This window comes from Solea senegalensis, linkage group LG3 (assembly GCF_019176455.1).
Source record: "Solea senegalensis isolate Sse05_10M linkage group LG3, IFAPA_SoseM_1, whole genome shotgun sequence".
Lineage (NCBI taxonomy): Eukaryota > Metazoa > Chordata > Actinopteri > Pleuronectiformes > Soleidae > Solea > Solea senegalensis.
In genome coordinates this window covers 25,440,902-25,466,490 of record NC_058023.1, presented here as the reverse complement: position 1 = coordinate 25,466,490, position 25,589 = coordinate 25,440,902, and the positions used below count along the sequence as shown (strand labels likewise).

Here is a 25,589-nt window from a genome sequence, read left to right as displayed (position 1 = left end):
ATACTTTGTATGTGCACGTCTAAGTCTATGGCTGTTCCAACCTATTTTAAATATACATTATGGTAAAAAGCTCAATAGTCAGACTCTTAAAGGCTCCGTGTATAAGAAATAGTGACAAATAGCTAATGGTGAGACTGTGTTTTTCACAAAGGGAGGACTCCTCAACTCACCTCTACCTTTTGTCAAGCTCCTCAGGAAACTACGGTGGCCTTCGTGTACCGGAGAGAACATCAATCCGCTTCTTTAGCATAGTAAAGTTTGGCCTGTAGATTATTGTAGCTATTGTACATTGTACTTGGGTAATACATTCAATTTCAACCAAGGTTTCTAACGTGCGATCTGTTTCATTCCTACTCTGCACTTGAACCTCTGTCATTAGCTGCAATTTAGTGTAAGAACGCTGCAAAATGTCTCACGCAGAACGTTCCCTGTCAAATCACTGTATAATGTCTGAGTGAGCCAAAAATCCACCGACATCATGGTGTGTTTGTTACAATAACTTTGCGTCCTGCGACCGTAACGCAGCATTGCTTTAATGAGGGAGGTCGACAGTGACGGTTACGATAACGACTCGACTCTCGACTAAAATAAACTGGTTGTATCAGGTTTACAGAGCGCTTTGGCAACCAGCGCATTCCTAACGAGTGCCGTCATTAGCTGAGCATCAAAACACATATTCCGTCAGATAAAGGCAGTAGTCACAGGTAAGCCATGGCCCATTGAGCCTGGCAAAATCCCTGTCAACACATGGTGAGATGGCTGCCGCAGGGCATGCAAATTACTGCAGGATGCCTGGCAGCAAACACCAGAGTTCGACCATGCTGAACGAGTAATGACAATAATAACTGGTGTGCGTCTGCATCACATGTGTGTTTGCAGTCTGGACCAAATCTACTGTAGTACTGTAAGTACTCTAAGCTTTCAGAGATCGGATAAAAACAACAACCAGTGACACTGAACCAGTGGAACCACAGTGCCAGAGACGTTGAAGAGTGGCTAACTGCAAACACTGATAACACTGTAATACAACTAACAGTTTTGAAAGACTTTTAAAATAGCCTGATCGATAAATAAAAGACACTTAATAAATGATTTAAAATCTAGTGAAATTTGAGATGGTAATAGTAAAATAATGTAGTGTTAGTGTTAGTATTTAGTCATTTTATTTTGATGATTGTTATTAATTGGGAATGCTCAGCCGGCATTTCCAAATATGGTATTCTAATTGTATCTTTAACTTTATTATTAAGTGCGAATGCTGTGTCAGAATTTCCCAAATCATATTTCCTGTAACTTTGTTTTCTTGTTTTTCTTTCGCCCTTTTTATGGTGGCTGTATCCTCCAGCATTTTTTCAGCCAGTTTCAACAAGTCGTGTTTACTAAAGTGTTAAAATCAGACAGCTATAATCGATGTACAGATAGTATTTCAAACGTCCACCTTCTGCCGCCACAACAACTTACAAGTACAAGCTTGACAAAAGCACCATTAATAGTGTTAAATAACCTGCCATTTAAAATCATTTGGACCGTGAAAGGGTGGCGCTGATCTGACAGCATTGACAACAATGATTATATGCCACAGTGTCACCTCTGTACATTTAAGCAGTTTTCTCTGATCTACAACAAAAACTCACCGGGTTGTCGGTCTGGTTGATGCCGAGCAGGAAGACGAGCTCGGAGAAGAAGAGCGCCGCCACCAGGTTCCTGTGGATGGCATGGAGGTTGGAGCGGATCCGGCGTAAGAGGCAAAGTAAGATGAAGGTGAGGAGGAGAAGGGTGAGGGAGATGGACACTGTGGTGTAGGTGACGATCTTCAGGGGGAGAACATCGCCGTGCTGCGGAGAGAGAGAGAGGATCATAAAGTTTAGGTGTTCATTTTAAATGGAGCAGCAGGGATTAGACTGAGAGGACGTACCTCTCTCTTGGAGATGTCCATCAGCACTGCGAAGCTGGTCAGGTGGTTACACTGGCAGCTTATGTGGCTGTTGTTTCTGTTCAGCACCTCGCAGCCTTTCGACGACCAGCCGCCTGTCCCTCCGATCCTGAACGCACAGCAGACGTTGGTAATGTAGAGGAAAAACATCTCAGCGCTGACGATTCTGAAAACTCAATTTTACTGCGACTCACGCGATGGAGTGGTTCCAAAAGACGCACACGGGCTTGGTCCTCTCCTCCGTCTCCAGCAGCGTGTACTCCAACGTGATGGGAGGGTCGAGGAAGGCGGGGAGGGGGGGATCCTCATTGTGCACCGTGGCGCTCACTATGGCCGTGTTGATCACAGGGCGGTTGGGAACCCTGGAGACCACAATAAAAAATAAGCATGAGATAAAATTCATTTAAAGTTTCGAAACATCAGGCTACAGTGTAGGGTAATATCGTCTAATATATTACAGTAATATCATCACTGTATCCAGTAACTAGTAGTGTACAGGATTACAACTTACAAAACAGTAATAATATTGCGATTACTAAGCAAAGTAACACTAAATTACTGCATTGTTAGATTTTGATTTGCTTTGTTAGATGTCAGTGTACACAAAGTAGATCACATCAGGGAGGAAAATAAAAGACAGACTGATGTTTCTGGGTTTAGATGCTGCCATGTTTGCAGTTCCACAGTTTGTCTATTAACTTTTGAAATCACTCACAGAACCCACCTGTCGTATATCACTTTTTACAAAAGAAATTTTAATTTCTTAGTAATGAGTAATATTATTATGCAATAAGTAACCTATTACACTTCATGAATAACTTGCCTAACACTAACAGGTTGAACTCAGGTGTTGTTTACACTTGAATATATCGTTTCCTTTCTATTTCTTATAACTTCCCATTCCCTTATTGTTAGTTTTACAGTACAGTTTCTCACAGTCTTAACTGGGGGTAACACAGCCAGTGATAGGGTGGTTCTTTCAAACACGGCTATCGTAAATATTATGACATGTTTTAGCATTACAGATTAAATATATTTAAAAGTGATATAGGGTCTCCTTCAAGGTTTACAGAATATTTTGAATTATAGTGGGTATATGGAGTTCAGAGAGAGTGTGGGCTCTCTTTTTTCCCCCCGCTCTGTTTAAAATCATTCTTCACTCTTTGAGGGCATGCTTACGTGTGTCAGCCTGGATTACGCGTCATAATTTAATCCTCACAAAACACGTTGCTCTGCACTACCGTGTGTTTAGTGTCTGATAAAAGCAGCGTGTAGGTACAACACGTAACTGTATGTAAACAGTCTACCTCATACTCCTGCGATCAGGGTCGAATCTCTCCGGGAGCAGTTTCCCCAGTGATTTGTACACTATCACTACAGCAACTGGGAGTGGGGCAGCTGGATCGAGGTGTCTGCGTTTCCTATCAGACTGCGTGTGCTCCTTCTCCTCCTCCTCCTCCTCCTCCTTCGTGTCCTGCGGGGCATCAGTCTGAACTGGAGGAGCCGGAGTGGGCTCGGCTGTGTGCGGATCGAGAAGAGATGTAAAGATAAGGTGAGTGACATGGAATGCAGTTTCAAGCATCGTGTATTGTATTACACAATCTAAGCGTGTGCGAGTCTACCTCTGTGGCCGAGAGTGCGCAGGTTGAACTGAGGGAATTGGACAGAGGATCTGAGCTCTTTGGGATAAGCCTCCTGAATTTCCTTGAACCTGGGGAATGTGGCCTTTTCCGGGTCTGACACATCCAGGTAATCCACTGTTAGAACTATAACACAGGAAAACATCATGGACGGCGCGCCAACATGCAGCTTACAAATTCACGGAGCATATTTCCGATCCTTCACTCACTCATGTTGTCAGTAACAATCGTGAAGGGTTTCAGGTAGGTTTTCCTGACGTTCTGCGCCAGCGTGTTGGCGTAGTCCTCAAAGTTGCGGAGCAGGTGTGCCGTGCCACCTTCGGTCTTCTGGATCTGCTCCCAGTAGTCCTTGTTCTCAGGATCCAGTATGGCACTTCCTGCGCGCACCAAGTTCTGCAGATAACACATGACTAATTAGTAAAGGAAACCATTGTTTTCCCATCTTGAGGGTTTGTTTTAAGAATGATTAGTAAGAAAATTATGATAAAGTTAGTAGTTCTGGGCCTTTGTGATTTGAAATGCTACTTGAACTGTGAATATTCTGTTGTTGCTGTTTTGATTTTGTATCATGTTTTGCTTGGTTGTTTTAATGTATACATTATGTACTTTACGGGAGAGAGAAAAACAAAATAAATATTGTATTATTGAACTTCACATAAAGATCAATCAGTCTTCATGACAACAGACATTCAGATCGAAATGGAAACCTTGCTGCTTCATCCACCTTGAAGGAGGATGAAGCAGTGGAGGGCAGTGTGCCAACAGTGCTCCCAGTGGTAAAAGCTTGGTTATCAAATTTAATTTGTTTGGTTTCTACCTCATTAAACTCTGCGTCCCTCATGGCAGTGAGTTCGAATCCCGCCTGCCGGCTCTCATACAGCAGCACGTGATTGAGCAGCTGCGCGGCCGTCTTCACGTCGTTGCCGTAGTAGTGCGGGGTGTTGTTGGTGGCGCTGTGGAGCATGCGCACTATGGTCTTGGAGCGTTCGCTGTTCATCCTCGAACTGTTGCGGCGCAGGTCTTCATTCTGGAGAGGGAGAAAGAAGGAGAGATGGAGAAGGAGAGCAAATAATGAGCAGGTCTGGGCAAAGCAGAGATGAGTGGGTGCAATGAAACATAACAGAATCTGGTCAATCCCGGGATTAGTGAGGCTTTGGGAGGCTCAAGCCCAAAGTACTAGGTTCAGGTTCAAATACAAAAGGGCGAAATGCTTGTTGAAAACTGGTGATCAAATTACACTCCCCTTTAGTCACATCAGCTCTCTAACAATTCAAAGTATTTTTATGCAAATACCAGTAAATACCAGTAAAATGTATCAAACTATATTTTTATTTTTCCACTCACCAGCTTCTTCAGGTGGGCAAAGGTGACGGTGGTGCAGTTGAAGAGTTCCGGCGTCAGCCAGCCTTTCTCATCACTGCAGTGGCGGATGGCAGTGCCTGAGGAAAACGTGATAAACACAAGTGGAAAGAATCAAGTCCATGCTCAAATCAACACATTTGTTTCTCAGATGGCAACTGCGTTAGCGCACGATGTCCTTTCAAAATGAACGCATAGTACAATAGAGTAGCATTATTTTAGAAGAATAGTAGAATTCATATATATAGTTTATAGTTGCTGTGGTTGTTTCAGTATTTTAAAACCATACGGACTCATTCTAATCTGAATCCGTCTGAGAACAGACTTCATCCGAATGCAAAGTTGCTTCCTATGCTTTTGTTGCACAAGGAGAAAATGGCTGTTGCCAACTGAAGCCAGAGGGGGGGTAACAAGCCGAGTTTGAAAAGAAATTTCCCCAATGAGTTCGGGGGACACAACAGAGTGGTCACCGTGGTGACGGTGGTTACTAAGGGTGTAACCGGCCAGGGAAGGACAGAGCTTTACTGGGAACAGGTCAGTGGGCGGAGTTTAACTTGAATTTCTCTGACACTGAATGTGTTCATATGCCTTAAAATACAGTATATAAACACACAATTTCGGTCTTAAAAGCAAAGAGACAGCAACTGCTTAGCACAGTTTAGCATTAAGACTAAACTCATTTGGACTGACTCAGTTTGAAGGTTGACAAAACAACTTAACACAACTTCCAAGAACTGCGATGATCCAACTTTGCCTCCAGTTTGTTATTTTCTTTGATATAAACCGGATGATTAGTGGCCTGAAGATCATCTGATCCTCATTTATGAGCAGTGAATCACACAAGCTGCTTCTTTGACCGCATACGTCATTAATTGTTTTTAATCAACAATTCGTATCATGTAAGTTTTCATTCTTTCATTTCAGTACAACGCTCGATCACTTTCTAAATCTATAACACACTGAATATTAAAATGAAACGTGCAGATTCAGTGGTTTTTTACGTACACAGCTACAACACTGAGCAGCTGTCACGAGCAGCACTTACCGATGGATCCCTTGGGACACTCCACAGCGGCAGGACCTCCAAATTTAGTCTTGGGCCACCAGATGCCTGAGTCAAACGCCTTGGGACAGCCTTCGTACACCACTGTGGTGGAGGAGACAAAGAAAGACAGACACTTTGAGATATATTGGCTGTAAGCATACAATGTTTATCAAACACTATTTTTTTTTTTTTTTGATAAACTAATTCTCCATTTCCCATTCTTGAGACCATATCAACTCTGTCTTAGAGGGTGATTTCTAGAAAACCATAAGACCGTCCGTCATCATTAGAGGCCGCAGTGACACTGACTGTGGAGTTACTAAGTGTCTGCTACAGACTTGACAGATCGGTATGAGGCCGGTCATGGGCGGCTACACCTTAGTCACCCACAGAACCAAAAAAAGTACATTTTGTTCAATCTTCACCAGTTCTTCCTCTAGTCAGAACTGAGCTAACATAAATACATGAAATTAACTGGGAGAACACAGTGGATCGCAAAGAATATTCTGGGATCTCCATCCATTAAAAGCCTGGACACGTTCAGAGGCTGTGAAGAGCCTCCTCATCGAGGTCAAACAGTAACAACATTGATGTTCATTTTCTGTGACGGACTTTGCGGTTTTGTCTTCTATTCATCTCTACTGTATTGTGTGTGTGCAGTCAGTGGTCACTGCCAAGTTCACCCAAAAGCTAGTCTCGCCTCTTCTGCTCGGCTGAGTGGCGACAAAGACGTGAAGTTAGCTTAACCGCGGCACCAGCAGATGTGAGCGACACCATTTGTCTGCTCTTGACACTGCATTAATTCACCCTGGTGCACTTTGTCAACACAAACATTTAAGGAATAGCGCACCCAACTAGTGAAAGGATTTTTTTTCCATAACTTTATTTGCATGGTTCCAGTTTTCAAAAAAATGTGCCCTTTCAGCATTTTAAAGCAACTTTCAACTACAGTTTTCCAATCTTTAATAAACACATTTTGTATATTTTTTGTCAGTACATAAAATGTATGATTCTACAAACCTTCACATCCACTGGACGTGACTTCTGCAAAGGGGTTATCGCAGCGGTTACACTGACGTCCTATGACTCCGCCCTTACAGGGACACTGGCCGGTGACGGGGTCGCAGGTCCGCGACTCGGAGCCGACTGAGAAACACTCACAAGGGTTGCACGTGTCTTCGTCCTCTGCGCGATAGTGGTTGTCCTGCAGGAAGAGTTTAACAAGTCAAAACAGAGGTGAGGTTTGAGCAGCAGAATTAACTTCTGAAACTTTTCACTTTTTTGTCTCACTTTACTAGCACAATCTTGCTGTAGCCTCTGTCTGTCTTGACATTAAACAAATCACTTCCTGTGTGCAGCTCAGGGAAATCTAAACATTACTATAGTGAGAAACATACTGTAGACAGAGTCGTGTGGAGCTGATAGGCTTAAATCATCAGTGGTTTCAAAGTAACAGAGATTTGTTTCTATTTAAAAGATACACACTACAGTTTTGAATAACATTTGTGATTCAGTAATATGGCCTCTTAAGTAGTGAAATGTTTAGAAACCTTGCAGCGACACTCTCCAGTGGTCTTGTTGCAGTCCTTGTGAAAGCCTCTGCTCGTGTCACAGTTGCAGGGACCACACATGGGATTGCCCCACCAGCCTTGGGGACACGGCTTCTCCACTCTGTCATTCGAAAACAAAAACACATTCAATTAGACTCCGCACATGCGTCACTATTTCTTTAACCACAATTACCAGATGCATGGACGACAAATCTACCCAGAAATGCAGGGTAAACACACAAGAATTAAAGAAGAAGAATCATTTTGATTATTTTCTGGTAATGGAATATCGTATTACCTGCTTCAGAGAAGATGTTTTAGGGGGTAAAAAGCTGAATCTGCGACATATTCAGTCAGACAAGTCATTTGTAAGGTGCTCCTGACATGTTACTGATTACTTGGACAAATCTGATAGCTGACTATCTGTTGAGTTTATCTCAAACATGACGCCCTCAGTTGCCCTGAATCTAGAATAAACTCCCTCTACAGTTTGAAGTCAATGAATCAAGTGTGACTCATTCATGCTAACACACAGAGACTTCCTTTCTCTCTCGAGAGAGATGCGATCTCTGGCTGAGTGATGTGATCTGATAGGGGACAAGCACCAGTATGAAGGCAACAGAGACTAAACACCTATGGAGGTTCAGTCAGGCGTACCGGGGGAATCCCACATCCTGCTTAACACAGGAAGTGATGCGTGTCAGATGGGTCAGGGTTCAGATGGGCTTTCAATCAGGACCGGCTAATTCTTCGACAGCGCTGACTGCGCAAGCCCGCACACCTCGTTCTACGTGGTTTTTACCTGACTATGTCACTGAATGTTTCTCTCTCTCCTCACACACACACTCACGCTCAGATTACTGACAAATCAATCAGCTCTCTAAGACTCCGGACATTGGCGACATTACAAAGAAAGCAAGAACCTATCGTTACAAGAGAAGATTAATGTGCTTCGTCTCTGGCGGGAGACAAAGTTCATTTTTAATCTGATTATTTTAAACATTGGGATGTGCATACCAAGAGAGGTTTCAGTCTGTAAAATGTCTTTCAGGAAGAAAGCACCGGTGTGTAATCCATATTATGTACTTGCAGAATCACACTCATATGTTTGACTCATTTACCGATCATTAAAAATCCTCATAATGCCTAAAGCTGTTTCCAATACCTGAGGGATAGCCTTACTTGTGACTAACAGCCCTAAATTGACAAAATGATTGATTTTGATTGTTAAAAATTAAAGAAAATGACGATGTCAGTCACACATATACTGTACATACACACAGAGAGGATGTGACCTTACTTGTTCTCACAGTACTGGCCATAGTAGTTCTGTCCACATTCACAGGTGTATCCGTGGGAGGAACTTGGTTTGCGGACGCAGGTGGAAACGTGTTCGCAGGGGTTGAGATGACAAGCGTCCACACACTCCTTACCAAAGTAACCTAAGCGGGGGAAAGGTGAGAAATGTACACACAAAGCCTTCTGAGCAAAAGAATATAGTGTGTTTATTTATGGAGGCGTGTGTTACCTGGGTCACACACGCAGGTGTACATGCTCCAGTCGTCACTGCAGTGGCTGTTGTCAGGGCAGATGTTGGAGTCGCAGGGGTCGTCCATGTTGCAGCCCTCCTCCACACGAATCTTCAGGCCCTGAGCCATGTTCACATTGGCTACATTGGTGGAGGTCTCGCCCATGCGCACGCCCTGATAGACAGCACAGGAGGACAAGACGAATGAGTGGGTGTTATAATTCAGAATGAAGAAGAAGAGGTGGATAACAAACTTTAACCCTATTAGTCAAAAAACATGTTTAATTGGGTTTTTACTAGTGGGAATTTGTTTAATCAGCGTTCACTTCTGGGTCACATGATTCTCCAATGCATGCAGGTTTTTATCAGCTTTATCAGTGAGAACACAAGGACATTGAACATGTTTACATGATGTCTTTGTATGTTGATGTCCTTATACATAGCCTTGTTGTTTTTTCTCCCTTTCTTTCTTTATTTTTTCTTCTTGTGTGCGAGGTTCATGGATGTTATGTCATACAAGAGAAGTGTTTACATTCTTATGTAGTATTTTTGTGTATTTGTTTTTGTCACACAAATACAACAAACATCTGTACTGACCTGTATACAGCCAACAAATCCTTTCTTGACATGGTTTCCCTCTCCAGGCAAACCTCCAACATGAAGAGTCTGCAGCTTCAAACCAGGCAGGTCGTTTCCGATCTCGACCTTCTTCTGCCATAAAATACAATTAAACATTAAAAAAAAAAGGTTTTCTTCCCAATAAAAAAAATGTAAAAATCAAATTTCTTTCACTCTTCATGATATAATTTTGTCAGGTACCTTGTACATGTTGTAATCCAGGGACACAGTGGCCATGTATTTGATGTCTTTGCCATCTTTAATACTCTTTAACTCTACGAGCAAGTGGTGCCACTCCCCGTCATTGACGCGGACTTGGGGGAAGCTCAGTGACGCCACCATCTGCTGCCTCAGCAGCACTTCCATGCGGACATGCTGCTCGCTCACCTGGATGGCAGAGAAGAGGGATGAATTAGACTGTGGTGACATTTATCTTAACCCGGATTTATTGACAACGTGCTGTCCATGTTACCATGAGGTTGATGGTGGAGGACAGTCCGACATTGGCCTGCATGAGGGTGCCGGCGGGCTGCCTGGTGCGGAACATGAGGCCCAAGTACCACGGCACAGCGACGGTAATGTCTGGGTTGCTCCAGGAAACTAGTGCCTGACCATCAAAGAACTGAGGAGACGGCATCACTGCAGAGTGACACAACAGGAGAGAAAGACTTAACAATTATGTTGTTAAGGTCCAGTGTGTAACATTTAGTGCCCAAATGTTGGTCCTCCCTTTTTATGTTTGTATAAAGTGGATAAATGCTATGAAATTAAAATGGTTTGGTTTTCGGGGCCTTAAAATAAGCCTTTTACAGTGAATTTACTTTGGGCAAGGGCCGCCGTCTTGTGCCATCGTGTTTCTACGACAGCCTGAATGGATGTGCATTTTGTGTGGAAGTGTACTTCACAAATGAAGGGGAACGGCTCCACCCACATACACCCGGTGCATAAATTAATGAGGAAAGAGGAGGAAACGACAGTTGAAGATATTTGAAGATCACCGTAGTTCCCTATTGCATTTGTGAAAGGGAAGGGAAGGGCTGAGTGGAGGAGTCCTGTGTCACTTAGATTAGATATCACAAATTCTTACACAATGGGCCTTAAGACAATAGATGTGTTTTAACACATCTTAAAACAGCTTGACTTAAAACATACTTTTGATTCCATTAAACAGATGCCTACTACAGAATGAGGTAACGTGCTACAAGACTGCACATGCTCGGAGAATTTCACGATAAACTGCCAACTGAGAAATCCAAGAGAATTATTCACTTCGGTGCAGTGACGGACAAAGCAAAATGATAGACAGAGACGGCAAAAAAAAAGCAGTTACCCCCTTGTGTAATACGGAATTCAAATTAATTATTTAGGGCTGCGTGATATTGTGATAAATAAATGCTTAAGTGTGTTTTTCTGCTATGGATGTGCTGCTTAAAAAAACCACAGTGGAAAATGAAATGCAATAATTCCATGTTCTTGAGAAAAAGGGAACAAAATGAAAAGAACATTAATATAATATAGCGTATCTGAGTACATAACCATAACCCATTTAAAGCTATGTACCAAAGTGTCAAAAAAACTACTTTTCAAATAAAGTATATACTGTGTTGCTTATGTATTATTTGTTTAGTTATGCTAAAACCATGAGATGATTTTGTCAATTTGATTGTACGTTTACAATAAGATCATAATTATTATTATTTAAAGGCTTAAGTCTTAACTAAACAGTAACACTGTAACGCATACAAATCCATACAAAACCATTCAGACAAGTTCTGTCTAAACGTCTGTGGATGTTGAGTGAGAGCTCACACAGAAGCAACACAGACACAGAGAAAGGGTCAATCTTTCAGCAGAGCACACTCTCAGTGTTTCCTCCTGTGTGCACTCTGCAGCTCAGACTTAGTGTGCGAGTCCTCAGGGCACAGACTTCAACCAAACTGTTCACAGTTAAATACACAAATATTAAAGCTATAATTATGAGACGCATGTTTGTTCCTCGGCGCGGACGGCTGTAGTGTTTTAATTCAGAGTGCTTTATCAAAGCTTAGGTCACTAGGAACACTTCTCTGTTCTCATTAGCTTTGATGGGACCGGTCTCAGAAGAAGATGAGGGCAAAGAGAGAGCTTCGGTGCTCCATCGGTTTGTGATCATCTGCTCATTAGCACGAGCAAAAAAAACAAAGCAACTGCAGACATTCCTTTTGCAGAGGTCATTGAAACATTGACCTTATGATAAGGCTGGATGAGAAGTCAGGAAGCTGCTCAGTGTATAAAGATGTTGTGTTAAGGCACACAATGACTACGATGTGTCGTCAGAGGTTAAGGAAACAGGTTAAATGGAAATACTGGCTTCAATGATAACAATGGTGCAGCAAGTATAACTTAAATATTCATTTGTGAGGCGCAAACCTGAATGTTTTGGTTTGTTTTTTTTGGTTTTACCCACCGCCACTCACCCAATAATGCCACTTGTATCAACCCTCCATCTGGCCTTGTCATTTTATTGCACAATTTTGGTTGGATAGTGAGAATAAAGATCCTTTTCCTATCCTCTTTCCTTTCCTATCATCTTTCCTTTCCTTTCCTTGCATCTCTTTAGCAGCCAGGTTGCAAGACAGTTAGTCAATAATTAAACATATGCTACGCTACATATTTTACACGTATCCCCTTTAAGTGAATGAACATAAATCTGGTTAGCAGTGCTAATCCGATTCTTTAAATTCTTCTAAGAAGTGGGAGGCAGCAGTAGCAGCTGCAGTTAGTGTATGGGAGAGCAGATATGATGGAGCTTTGACCCCCTCGAAGGTTCAAACTGAGTCTCATCATGTTCAGAACAACTTTCACAGTTTTATTCGTGACGTCTTAAAGAAGATTAGCTTATTCACCCAGATATGTTGACTACAGACAAAATTGAATCACGGTAAAAGCTTGTTTGACACAAGTCCAGAAATTCAAGCTTTGAGATCTACTTGTCATAACAGGCTAATGCCACCCATGAGCCACAGACATGTACAATAAGCGTATATTTGCCCTGGCTTTCGGTTGGCATGATAGGACGCATTCCCTGACTTAAAAATGGTCTGTAAAACTGAAATTTAAATTTAAAAAAAGAATCAGAGGAAAGACAAACAGCTTTATCTCCAGTCTGGATGTTTGGCAAGTCGAAAAAATGACAACAAATCTCCCGGTTCTCGTGTGGCGCCGCAAACCAAACTTGTCAACAAGAAGCCAAGCAGATAAAAACCTCTTCCCAGCTCGCTGTGATCCCGGCCCAGTTCAGATACTGGACACCGGAGCCTGGCACTGGCTGGGCGGCTACCTCATAGACGAGATGGCAAAAGAGAAGCATTCACACCTTCACACATTGTTTGGAAGCTCGCCCTGAAGGAGGGAATCAGAGTTCTCTCCTTACCATAGAAGAACATGAGATGGGTTAGGCAACGTTAATAACACTGGTGAAAAGCTGTGGTGCTTTTATGTTTCCTTTTGACAAACAATTTATTACCTCTAACAACCTCTGTCTGGTGTAGTGGAACAGTCAGTACATTTCCATTCACTGTTAAGACGAGCTACAGATGTCCTACTGTCCTTGTCCCACTATACAAGTTTTGTCGTTGACTTATTGCACCATAGACCAAAAACTATTTTAGGTTACAGCTAGTTGTTAGCATGCCGAGTACCATTCTGTGTCTTTATACCATACATCAACTTCAAAATAGCATGAGTTCTCTATCTCCTCATCGGTCCAAAAATGCCGTCTCTGTGTAACAACCTCTTTTATTTCCAGGTTAAAGCCCCGTGGCTGGAACTGTGGAGGATGTGTAGAGTGCCAACGGTATTTTAAATTTTGAGAAATTCGTTATCCTAACATCAAGAAACTAAGTGAGGGTATGTACTTGCGTTTCTTTTGTTACATCTGTTGAGTCCAGGTCATGAGGAGTGAGTCAGAGAGTTTGATCTTGGTCCTAAAACTCCAGACCTGAGGGCCTTGTTTTGTGCTTTTAAACCAGTGGTGTGGAGTGCTTTAATGTGACTTTCAACTGAGACTGCTGCATGACTCAGACTGAGTTAAGGGAGGAGCTCCTTAGCCCAGTGTCCAAGTTGATCTCCCAAACACACACTATTTCCTGTAAGTCCTCAACATGCATGTGCACACTGCAGGTAAATGCACACATGTGTATTCATTTCCTGTCACTCTCACCTTGTTCACAGTTCTTGCCTCCATAACCAATTGGGCAGTCGCAGCTGTAGGTGTTCCACTTGCTGACGCACACTCCTCCATTCTGACACACATCATTTGAGCAGAAGTTCTTCTTTGCGGGACAACCTGAACAAAAAAAATGTGTGTGTTAATGGGATGTAAATAACTCCAAGGAGTTTTACTTACCGAGTAGACATGGATTTGGTGTCTAATCTTGCATAACTAACCTTCTGTGGTGCCGTTGTTAGCGATGAAGCTGGCCATGTCAATGGGTTTGCTGTCTATGGTGAGGTTTCTCATGCAGCCCACAAAGTCTCGGTTCCTGACCGGGAAGTCCTCAGGCAGGTTGGGAACGCCGCCTAGCAACAGCGGTCCAGTCAAGTCCAGAGACCTGCAGATGACACAGAACCCTTATCAGAGATCTACCTTTTTTTTTTTTACCTGAATGTAGTAAAAATGCATTGGTCACACAAAACTGTGGCACATGTTTTAAAATATGAGGTACAAATTAAATTTCTGTGAAAAATTGTGATTATTATATAAATTCCCGACTGTAACAAACCTCAGATACCCCTAATTTACCTGACAAAGTGCAACTGAGGTAAAAGATCATATTGAGCATGATTGACATTTATTTAAAAGAGAAAAAATCTTAACAGCAGGTCATGAAGGAAGCTGCTCACACCCAGACCTCACACCCAACTGTTTAAACCACTCTCTGAAGTATAACACAAAAAGTCTTGAGTGGCCTAAAGAAAGTGGAACTTATTCAAAGCCTTTTAGGAATGAAATTACACAATGAATCATTTTAATCGCACATTCCAGATAAAGTTGTAGTTGACAGATCATTACAGGTAATGTATGTTTTTATTTGAAATACTTGCGTATAACAACAATCTACTTTATCTACATAGCTCCAAGGGATCACTTAAGTATTCCTGATTCTGACATGTATTTGCATGTAAAAGTGTTAAAAATAAACAAACCTTTTGATTTTTAAAGGGAAGACTTTTGCATTGTTTCTGAAGGAAAGGGTGAACGGTCACACAGTATCCCCTCCCACACAGTTGCATGTCTGCATTTGTATTTAATCGATCAGCAACTCACTGCACATCACATGCACTATGAGTAAAGTGACTCCCTAAACCCTAAACCCATATTTACAGTAACAGGTAATTATAACATTTGGAAAGTGAGAATATTCAACTAGATGTCAATCTCAAATCCGTCATCTAAAGTAAATATGGACAGTATCCATTAGTGACAAGACAGTGTAATGGAATAGTATGTATCCATTAGCGATAGTACCAGGTACTTTTTTTAGTACCTGCTCTGACGAGGTTCTAAGCAGAGGCGATGCTATGCATGACGTTGCCAGACTGCGGGCCACTGATTGGTCAGAGTGCCGTCGCAGAAAGACGCATGAGCAAGACGTCCCGACACAAGAATCCGAACTGGAGATCAGTTAAAAATACTAAACAATCCTAAAAACATGGGTTCATCTCCAAAAATGACCAGGAAATACTGCTTGACTGTGTCAGAAGGAGTCGTGTGCGCCGGGTCATGGAGGAAGTGCTGAACAAATATTTTAAAGAACTGATTCTAATGATTCAGTTGCACTGAAAACAACTGCTTTACAAGTAAATAGTCACTCGTTTGTGTGTGGGTAGGTACTATTTTGTAGTGGAAAACCGAGGTGAGCTGGGACCATAGGTGGAAAAGGGTCTTATGTATGTAACCAGATGCAGAATCATGCTCATACGTCCATTTTAATACACAGTTATTAAATACTCTCTGTGGACATGGAACACAGAATGTAATTAATACTACATATACGGAGCCATACTGACTATACTGACTTGACGCGAAATAAAGTAGACTATCTAATGTTCGGCCACGTAGCGTGTGAAAGCTTGTGCGTGTCGGACAATGCCTTTTGCGGGAAATTGTGTAAAAAGGGACCGCGCTGAATGACGAGTGGTTTCTTCCTCTGTCTTACTGACAGTTGTAAGATGTTCAGACCTGCAGGCCTTTGCTTGCTCTGCATCTCATTACACAACAGTGAACCGTACTGTAAAACTACAGTTCGACACAGTTAAAGTCACTCTGAACTGCCAGTGTCGGCTACCTGTGCAACAAGTTCCTGAAGGAATGTAACCTCATTAACTCCCCTGTCCCCACCCTCTGCATACTAAATGTGCCTCAGCATGTTAGCGCTCTCAGAGAGAGGAAGAAAAAAACCTCTCACGCTATTGAAAATGGAAATCAATTAGTCTGTGGTAAATACATGGTAAGTCACTTTAAGCCTGTGTTGTGATGACTTCTTGGTTGTCTGAGGCCACGTCTGACAGCGGCAATGCCACGCGCTGATCTCAGGGATTTAAGACAAAAGGAGGAGAGTAAGCTTTAATGAGTGTTAAGTGATCACTTGTAATAAAGGCCATTGTAGCCTCCAAGGTACAAGTTTTCCCTATTAGCTGAGCTACTGTAGGCTAGTGCAGTATTGGCAGGAGACAATGGGTTTCGTGCAGGAACAAGACAGAGGAAAGGATTTGTTCTTCAGTGACGAGCAGCAAGACATTCAGCCGTTTTCTCAAACATTTTCAATGAATTAATCATAAATACGTCTGTCATAAGAGGCATGAGCAGACAGACGGGCTCTCTTCCCAGGGTGAGTTTAAATATGATACAACAATAACTGACATAATTAAGTATATAATATTTCCTAACAGCAGACTCATACGTTCCAGTGGTTCTCTTACACTTCTCTCACTGCCTCAGGGCTTTTCTACACGTCGCTGTAGAAACCTGACAGAGTAACAGCACCTACACTTTCTCAGTGGCTGCCACACAAGGTAAACAAAAAAAGGATAGTTTTATCTTAGAAATAATTTTTTGTATCTTATTTTATGAAGTGCTAACCAACTTACTCATTGGTTCGGTTATAGAACCTCTGTGCTCTGATGATACATCACTGTTGTTAATAGTTTTGGATAGTTTGCGATTTTTTTTTATTATTATAATCAGATTTTTGATTATCAATATTTACACATGCTTTTGTTTCATTTAGATTTGCTTGGCATATTTGAGTTTTTGTTATTTAGTACATTCCCAGTTTGGGCGTAGTGTGGGTATCATGTTCTTATGCAGGATGATTGGTAAAGTACCAGAATCCACCAGGGTGGGCCTATGAATGTTTTTGACCACAGCGAGAGAGGAAGACATAACTTTCCTTGCTTCTTTTGTTTGTTTGTTTGCATTTTGGATAATGAGCCACAAAAAACAGCAACGACCTAAACTGGACTTAATGTTTCTTTCCCCTGTGTGAGATACATAATGGTCACTTGATTTAATTTAATTTGAATAATTGGTTGTTCCTGCAGCCGTTCAGAGCGTTTAGTGAGGCTCTGTGAGGCCCTACGAGTGTTTTAACTAAGAGAGAGAGAGGAAGGAAAAAAAGTTTACTTTTTCTGTCCAGTCTGGGTTCCCTGGGCAGCGCAGGAGTAATTGCCGATCTGCCTTCCGAAGCGAATCGCCATGGAAATGTCACAGTCGTCCACAGCAACCACGGCCACTTTTTCTCCAGAGGGTCCATGAGGGATGCCCAGACGTCCGATGTTAGGCTGAAAAATAATATAAATAAGGAATGCATTAGTGAAGCGTCAAAATTCACAGGTAATAGTGCAAATAATGCAGGAAATGAAGCATTCTATAGTATAATAATGAAGAAATGGTTGAAAAACATGAAATAGAAAGATGAAACAAAACAAAGACAAATAATGTGCATAAAAAATCAAATATTATATCCACTGACTAATAATTCTAAAATAATAATACACCAATAAAGACAGTACCATCTTTTAACACGTTTAACTAATTCATTTTAGTTTATATCATTAATGGTATATGTTTTTTCTATGTTCCTGGAGGAAGTTGCATGTGTGGCTCAGCACTACACAAACAATGTTGAGCTCAATTGAATCCAAATCCAGCAACGACGGCAGCATGTGAGCTGCTCCTGCATTTAAGACAACAAAAAAGCCCATTGTGCTTTCACTCACGACTAATGATTACAAAGTCGGCTAATTCCTTCATCAAGGCTTGTGTCCGACGAATGCTGCTCTGAGAAAAATGTGGATATGCTTCAAAAATCAGGCCAACAGATGGCTTTTAGCTCTTATATATATATATAATATCTAACCTGAGACCGAAGTTCAGTGGAGCATTTACACAACAAGAGTGGACTTGGAACCAGAAACAGGAGCCATTTTAGGAGTTTAACTGAAAGTGTGTCGACCGTTTAAAAAATAACAGGTCTTTCCTATGCTGGCATGAAAGGAACAAATGAATAAGACATGATATTTGTGAGAATATGAGTCACTCAGGTTTTATCAGCAGATACATACATTTAAAGCTGTAGTGTGCAACTTCTCAATATAAAGGAATGTTTGTTAAATTTCAGATCAGCTCACACAATGCTGAGTAAGCCTCTCAGCTCAACACGACTCTGTATGTGTTTCTCAGTGTAGCGGGGATTTGTTTTTATGTCTGTGGAGACATGAGTGAGATGAAACCAATGTTGAAATGAGAACTTTATTTTTCTCTGAAATAGGAGCGAGGTCGTGAGACACCTAAACAAATGTTGATGGAGAATGGTTGAAATATAGACTAGGAAATATGGAGCTTGAATTTGGAATCACAAAGTAATAGATTTCACCTAATTTTCACCTAATCTTTAAACTACAAAAACACATCAGACGACAGATCCCAGACCTGATCACAGTGCTGTTTTTTTGTTTTTTTGTGTGTTTTTTTTTTTAACTTATTTCATTTTTTTAACAGTATCATCACATTTCCAAAGCAGCAGCGGACAGGCAAAGCAGAAAATAGGCATGGATAGGAAAAAAAAATGTGTGTAACGCCTACATAAATAGGATTAGAGTAATAAGATACTGGTGGGGCAGGGACGCGGCAAAAAAAAAAAAAAAAACAGGGTGAAAAAAAGTGACACACAAAAACTGGGAAGCAGGCTGACCAGAAATAAGACACTGGAAGAGAAAGACAAAGGAGTGACTGGCAGACGGGTACAAAAAAAAAGAGCAACAGAGGGCTGCAGTGTTGTGGCTCAGGTGGACTCTGCTTCTAAATATTTTCCAACCCAGAGGGACTATTATAGAGCTTTGTCCCTGCCACTCCCAATCAACAGGCCCTGTTTCCACTGATCCTGTACAAAAAAAAACAACAACATGAAGACTGACACCACTGCTCCTGTCAATCTTTATATACATACAGATGCATGGAATTATTGCACTGTACATTAACAGTGCTGACAGAGAACTCATCAGTTAACATCTGTGTTACATCGCTGTCTTGCAATATTTGATATGGAGACTTTTCTCAGTTAACACAGGTATCTCAGTGTTGCACATCACTATCCAATCAGGAGCCAGGAGAGCACAAAGGGGCGGTCTTCTCTGGTCATGTAGTTTGTCAGTGAATGTGTCACCATACATGTTCACAAGTAAGTGCAGACAGGAGGGAGGAGAATGACATTAATGGCAGCACTAGACAGGAGGTTGGTAAACGGTGAGCCAAAATGCAGACAGAAAAATAAACGTAATCAAGAAAGTGAGCAATTAACAACCATTTTATGTCTATGCACTTTATAATTTATTACTTTAGTGTAGATTCATTGGCCAGTTATTTGTTTGGATTGACTGATTGATTTGTTGGTTAAATGACTGTTTTTTTTGATCAGTCAATCAACCCAGACATTTATTCTTGTTTATTGTTGCCTAAAAGGTTATTTGAATATCAAAATTGTTGCTGATATACTGTCTGATGTATTTTGTACTATTGTGAGTGCAGAGTTTACAGCTTTCTTTCATTATTTAGTCTCCTCCTTTCCTCTTTTTATACCGCTATCTGTAAGAGTCCGCACAAAAATGGCATCGTCACTCGCACTGTAACTAACTGTGCATATACACATGACAAATGAAACTATTAAAATATACTGATAAAAGGCCAACTAACCGTCTGTGCAGGTATCTATAGGTGCCTACCTGAGTTAAACCCACCCACTCCCCCTCCTAGACAAGCATCGCCACAGTATCCACAGACATCTGTCTTTCCAGGCAGTCCACGCGTGAACCAGTTAATTCTTGTCGGGGGCCTCCCAGTGTTGGCTGAGGTGCCGTAACTCTGAGCCGAAAAGTGCATCTCTTGATTTATAGCGGCGGCGTTAGGTAACATGGAGTCTACCTGAGACAGTGTAGACTGCACTTCGGGAAGTCTGTCTGCAGCAGCAGCAGCGTTCAGGTGAGAGGCACATGATACATCCTACAAGCTCAGCAGGTCTGCAAATCAAGATTGTGTAATTACACTTGCCCACTATAATTAGGACAATCTCATGCAGTTCCCCTGCTGAGTGTCCCTCTGTGGGCAGAAAAAGAACAAAAACAAGGCCTGGTTTTGCTCAGGAAAACGCCGAGCAGCTTGTAGCCTGAAGCTGTAGAAAAGTGAGCAGATGAAAACACCGAAAATAATCGAAGAGACTCATTAATGGTGAATAAAAAGACACTGAGAGGAGTGGAGAGAAAGTTTTCTCTGTCCTCTTCTGGAGGAAAAAATATCAATGTGATTATAAAGCATGTCAGTGTTTCACATCACAGTTAATGAAGTCCCTCGAAAATACCATTAAGTGGCAATAATTATTTTTTCATGTCCTTGATTCAACTTTAATACTTTGAGTGGGGTCTGCACAAATCCCTGAGCTTACTTACTAACTTTGATAAGATTCCATAGAATTCATTTGGATAGGTATCAAAGAATTGCTTCATTCTCCTCTTAATTTCAAGCAGCTCAATATTTTGATCATTACAGTCATTTGCTTTCTTTGATGTGAGTTAGATGTATAAAACACACACATTTTTCCATGCATGAGATATAGTAAGTGTCATTTGGCAACACTACTCGTTAAAACAAACAATCAACTCAAATTGCACTTCAAAGCAGTGGGAATTTAAAATTAGAGATGAGTGAAAGTGTGATAACTGCATAAAAAGTTGTCGAAGATAAAGGAAGCCACTCCGTGTGTAGACTCCTCAGGTTAATGTGAAGCCACACTGATTAAAATCGCATCAGCGCTTTACAATTCAGTCACGTGAAGAGAGGATGAGATAAAGACAGAAAGAAAAGAAAAAACAGGAAGCAAAACATGAGAGGGAGCGCGAGACCCAGATGTCACACATAATGGACCCACAACCCAAAATATCAGAGGCTGCAGCTGTTACACATGCTGGTAAGATACACACACACACACACACAGCTATGAATGTTGAATCCTCACAATAATAAATGCAATTAATGTAACGTAAGTGGAATCTTTTCAAATAAATCATTCACAATTATAAAAATGTTTTTCGATACTGCATTTATGCTCAAATAAAAGACATCAGTTACATTCTGCCTCAAGAAACAGAGTCTGAGAAAATAAATTAGAGCTAATGATGATTTGTTTACAGTAAATGTCTTTGATAAAACTCCAGGAACTGCTGAAGTGCTCTGGATACAGGTGCATTGTATGTAATACTTTTATAAATGACTCTTCTCTCAAGGTTAAACACTAGCTTTTTTTAGCTTAGTTTTAATGAGCGTGTGACCACGGTCGCTACAACTGTATATAGTTTCAGGCTTCTTTCTGAAGCCTCATTTTAAAGCACACTCTGCCCTCACAGTGAGGAGCCCCATGAGAGTCTCCTCTGTAGCCTCCAGCCGACTCTGACCCGCTGAAGATTCCCCCTCTCTCAGGTGTCGTCTCCAGGGGCAATGCGCTTGTTGCGACCATGGCAACGCACTTGAGCCCCACAGCTCGCCACAAAGGCGGGGACGGCAGAGGACACGGGCGGACAGAACACGCACACAAACAAACACACTTGCGTGCACGAAAGGACTAAAACTCTGCCAGCTGCAATCAAAACACCCACACTTTCTCTCTCGGCGATAACAACCGGTCTGCACGCAGACCCAAGCACACACACACTCTCCCTCCCTCCTACCAACAGAGGCTCACACCGACACCTCTATTACGGCCAGGCTGCCTGTCAAAGGCGACATGATAAGTCAACCTGCCCTGCGGCCAGGACAAAGGGCTTTGCTGCACAGATCGAGTTACATGCTGAACACAGTTCGACAGCTTTGTAAAAAATAAAGGCCTAAAACACTGTCAAAGTGAGCAACTAATGACTATGTGTGTTCTTGTATGCTCATTTTTTCTTGCCTCTTTAGGACTTTTTAGACAAATTCTGGTCCTGAAGAGGCAGCACTTAATATCTGAGGCTCTGGTTAAGGCTAAGTGTCAGGTGTGAATTATGGTTATGTTTAAGGTGAAGGGTGAGGCTTTTTAATTAACCGTTACTTTACTATGAATCTCTTTTACAAGAAGATGTAGACTTAGTTTTCGGGGATTTTTTTGTTTTATTGTGGGAGAAGGTAGAAGGGAGAAGGGCCCTTGCTTGAACCACCAATTTCATCAATATATCGATTGCTCTAACCTGGATTTGAAGTGATGAAAAGAAAAATCGAACCATCGCACCACTGCCTGATGCAGTGTCCTAACAAGAATAGGCTGTCTGTGGGTAATGCTTGGTGGTGATTATGTGTGCATGTGTTTGGGGGAGAGTAGGAAGGATGTCTGCATAATGTGTTTGTGATGTTTATGTAATCTGTTGAGTGAGTAAGCAGCGTGCCTGTGTGTATGTGTGTGAGTAGGCCAGGAAGCATGCTAGCAGAGCTGCAGACAGCCCCACCGTCCATTTCGATAATAAAGCAAAACGGGCCCACTCTCTTTTATTTTATTTGGGTTTGCCTGAGGAAATGCCATTGTTTCTCTGACTACTGAATGAAAAAATGTCCCCCTGATGAGAATGAGCAGTGTGTGTTCGTGCGTGTGCATATTTCTGCAATTGTATTCTTTCCTGTCATAAATACTGACCTTGTCAGGACCAGTAGTCCTCATGGAGATCAAAACCTAATCCTAACCTGTTAAGGTTAGCATCAACTGGTTATGACTGAGGTTATGGAATGGATGGAAGTCAATGCAGAGTCCGTAAAAAGATAGCTGTGCAAACCTGTGTGTGTGTGTGTGTTTAAACCGTGTCATGCACAGGCTAGTATGTCCCACCTTCCCTATGGCAGACTCTATCATGTCCACATTACCTCACCTGCCCTCTGGCTATGTAAACCTAGAAGTGTGAATTATTCAAACACACACACACACACAAACAGAGACACACACGGTTTCCCAGAGGCTTTACACAGAGCTACGATGTCCTGTTTTCAAGCCGACATGTTGTTGCTGCTTTGTCGCCTCATCGCACTCGTATCTATCAGCGAAACAGATGGACAGTGGCCATTGTTGTCTTGTGGCTTTGAAGGGGCAAAACAAATGTGCAAACTGAGGTAAGGGAAACTGAATCCTGTCTGAAATGACTTCGAGAAAAGTCCTTAACAAATGTGGTCACCTGGATGCACGCTGACATCAGTGACATTAACTTCTGATTGATGGTTTTCCCCCGTTGTTGAAGCACATTTTACAGACAGGATTCATCTATGTGACTCCTTTAGCGTGATTCATTACTTTTGTCCTCCTTTCCCCTCCCACTAATCCTGATAATGTTACCTTTTTTTAAACTTGCCAACATATGACTCACATGTCTCCATGATTGAGCTGTAAACTGTCATACACCGATAAACCTGTCTAATTTGTACAATAAACAGTATATATAATTTTTTCATCCACACAAAAGCAACCGGTCTTGAACGCTAAGTCATCTCGCTTTATATGTAGCATACTAATATGACAGTAGCATTAATCTTCTTATCAAATTCTTGGCCTCGCGGTGCCTCTGCATTAACCATCTAACCTTTATCTCACCAGGATTGATGCTAATGTTGTGCAGTAAAAGCAGAGGAACAATAAAACAAGGCCTGATATGCATCATAGGAGTGATAACAGACATATGCAGTGCAACAAGATAACACAGAAGGATAAGAAGATGGTTATAAACTATATGGATGACATTTCTCTACACTTTCTACGCAGCATTTTTATCTCCCCTTTTCTCTTCTCCCCAAAATTCCACCGTCAGCTTGTCTCTCCCAGTGTTAATAAGAGGTTAAGTCATGCTAGGTGAGGTGTGTGAAATTTCCTTCTTGTAGTGACACACACACACACACACACACACACACAGAGATCACAGATGAGCAGGGGAGGGATGTAAAAGTGGGAGATGGTGAGGGAAATGGAGAGAAATGAGGCAGAGATAGAGATGTAGTGAGTCATGTCAGTCCACCACGTATGGAGGCAGTCTATAGTGACAGATTTATCAGCTTTAGCTTCATTCCCCAATGACACAAGGCTGTACACATCTGCTGTTCAGACTGACTGCGAGGTCACTCATCGAAACAGACATAAGAAGTTTAACCAACGTGTGTGCTTTAATCAGAGTTTTCTTTTTTGTTACTCTATACTGGATATACCTTTCACTGGGTTAAGGTTGACGTTAGATTTGCACTTGTGGTTTCCATTTGAGTGCAAAGTAGTTGCAATGGTATCACTGTCAACTAGCACCAAACAGTTTTGGGACAGTTTGGTTTGGTTTCAGAAGCAAGAGCATATCACTCAAGGGAACTAGGTCTCCATATATTAAATCTGAGGGTCACAGTCAAGTTATCCTCCAAACTACATTCTAACCTTACCCCTAGTTTTGACCACATGTGCGTCAAACCTCCATTGACTTTGGTTTAGGTGGATAAACTGAAAGTATGACATGCAGAGATCACGTCAGACATGTATGGAGACAGTGTTCCTTAAAAAAAAGGCATCTGTCCATCCATTCCTAATAATACTTGTTCTTTGAGGGACATGAGAGACCCCATCCCTTGCTTTCATTGTTTAAAAGGCTTTAAAAAAACACCAGACAGGTCTCTAGCCTTTCACAGGGCCAACATGCAACCAAACAACCATTCACACTTATACTCACACCTACAGCCTACAATGACCACAATCTTTGGAGAGTGGAAAGAAGCTGAAGGGCCTGAAGGAAGGAATGATTGGACCTTCTGCCTCCATTGAGCACGGCAGACGCCTTCACTTGGTGTGAGTGCCTACACATCGGATCAGTTTAAAAACTACAAATCTTTAGCCTCTCATGTACAGTTCACTATGGACGTAGTAACGTCAGAGCGCACGTCCAAACATAGACAATTCCAATAGCCCCAAACATGGCTGACACGCCCATGATGCAACGTGGCGTGATGACATGATCCCATTCCCGACAAGAACCAAGAACCTTTTTGCTGTTATGACAGTCCTCCCCACTGCACTAAGCACACACACAAAATCACAGTTTAACCACTGCTTGGAAATTGACTGTCCAAGCTCATTACAAGTGCCATCTTCATCTATCTGTCTTGTTTAGTGTCATTAGTCCTCTCTGATGGAATCTGACTGCCGCCAAGGAAATCATTATCACTGCTCTGTGGGAGTCCACCTACCTACCTGTCTGCCTGTCTCCCTCCCTGCCAAGGCTCAGACATGTTTATTTCACCTGAACAAACCTCAATATATGAAGTCAATGAGAGCTGACAGATGAGCATAAGGCTGATATTGTATCACTTATACACCACTGGTCCATTCATAGATTATACAGCTTC

General features: G+C 41.8%; 1 protein-coding gene across 3 annotated transcripts in view; it reads right to left on the bottom strand.

Moving 5' to 3' along the window:
• Positions 1–25,589, bottom strand: part of celsr1a (cadherin EGF LAG seven-pass G-type receptor 1a) — an 85,069-nt gene that overhangs the window by 10,582 nt on the left and 48,898 nt on the right. For all 3 annotated transcript variants that reach the window (XM_044021208.1, XM_044021210.1, XM_044021211.1), the window contains 19 exons: positions 17,340–17,497; positions 14,102–14,265; positions 13,875–14,000; positions 10,146–10,312; positions 9,875–10,060; positions 9,653–9,766; positions 9,056–9,230; positions 8,828–8,969; positions 7,528–7,648; positions 6,998–7,181; positions 5,978–6,079; positions 4,918–5,012; positions 4,391–4,600; positions 3,783–3,966; positions 3,556–3,699; positions 3,241–3,451; positions 2,128–2,295; positions 1,916–2,042; positions 1,635–1,835 (listed from right to left, as the gene is read on the bottom strand). In XM_044021208.1, the coding sequence (XP_043877143.1) occupies positions 1,635–1,835; positions 1,916–2,042; positions 2,128–2,295; positions 3,241–3,451; positions 3,556–3,699; positions 3,783–3,966; positions 4,391–4,600; positions 4,918–5,012; positions 5,978–6,079; positions 6,998–7,181; positions 7,528–7,648; positions 8,828–8,969; positions 9,056–9,230; positions 9,653–9,766; positions 9,875–10,060; positions 10,146–10,312; positions 13,875–14,000; positions 14,102–14,265; positions 17,340–17,497 (2,979 nt within the window). The remainder of the gene's footprint in view (positions 1–1,634; positions 1,836–1,915; positions 2,043–2,127; positions 2,296–3,240; positions 3,452–3,555; positions 3,700–3,782; positions 3,967–4,390; positions 4,601–4,917; positions 5,013–5,977; positions 6,080–6,997; positions 7,182–7,527; positions 7,649–8,827; positions 8,970–9,055; positions 9,231–9,652; positions 9,767–9,874; positions 10,061–10,145; positions 10,313–13,874; positions 14,001–14,101; positions 14,266–17,339; positions 17,498–25,589) is intronic.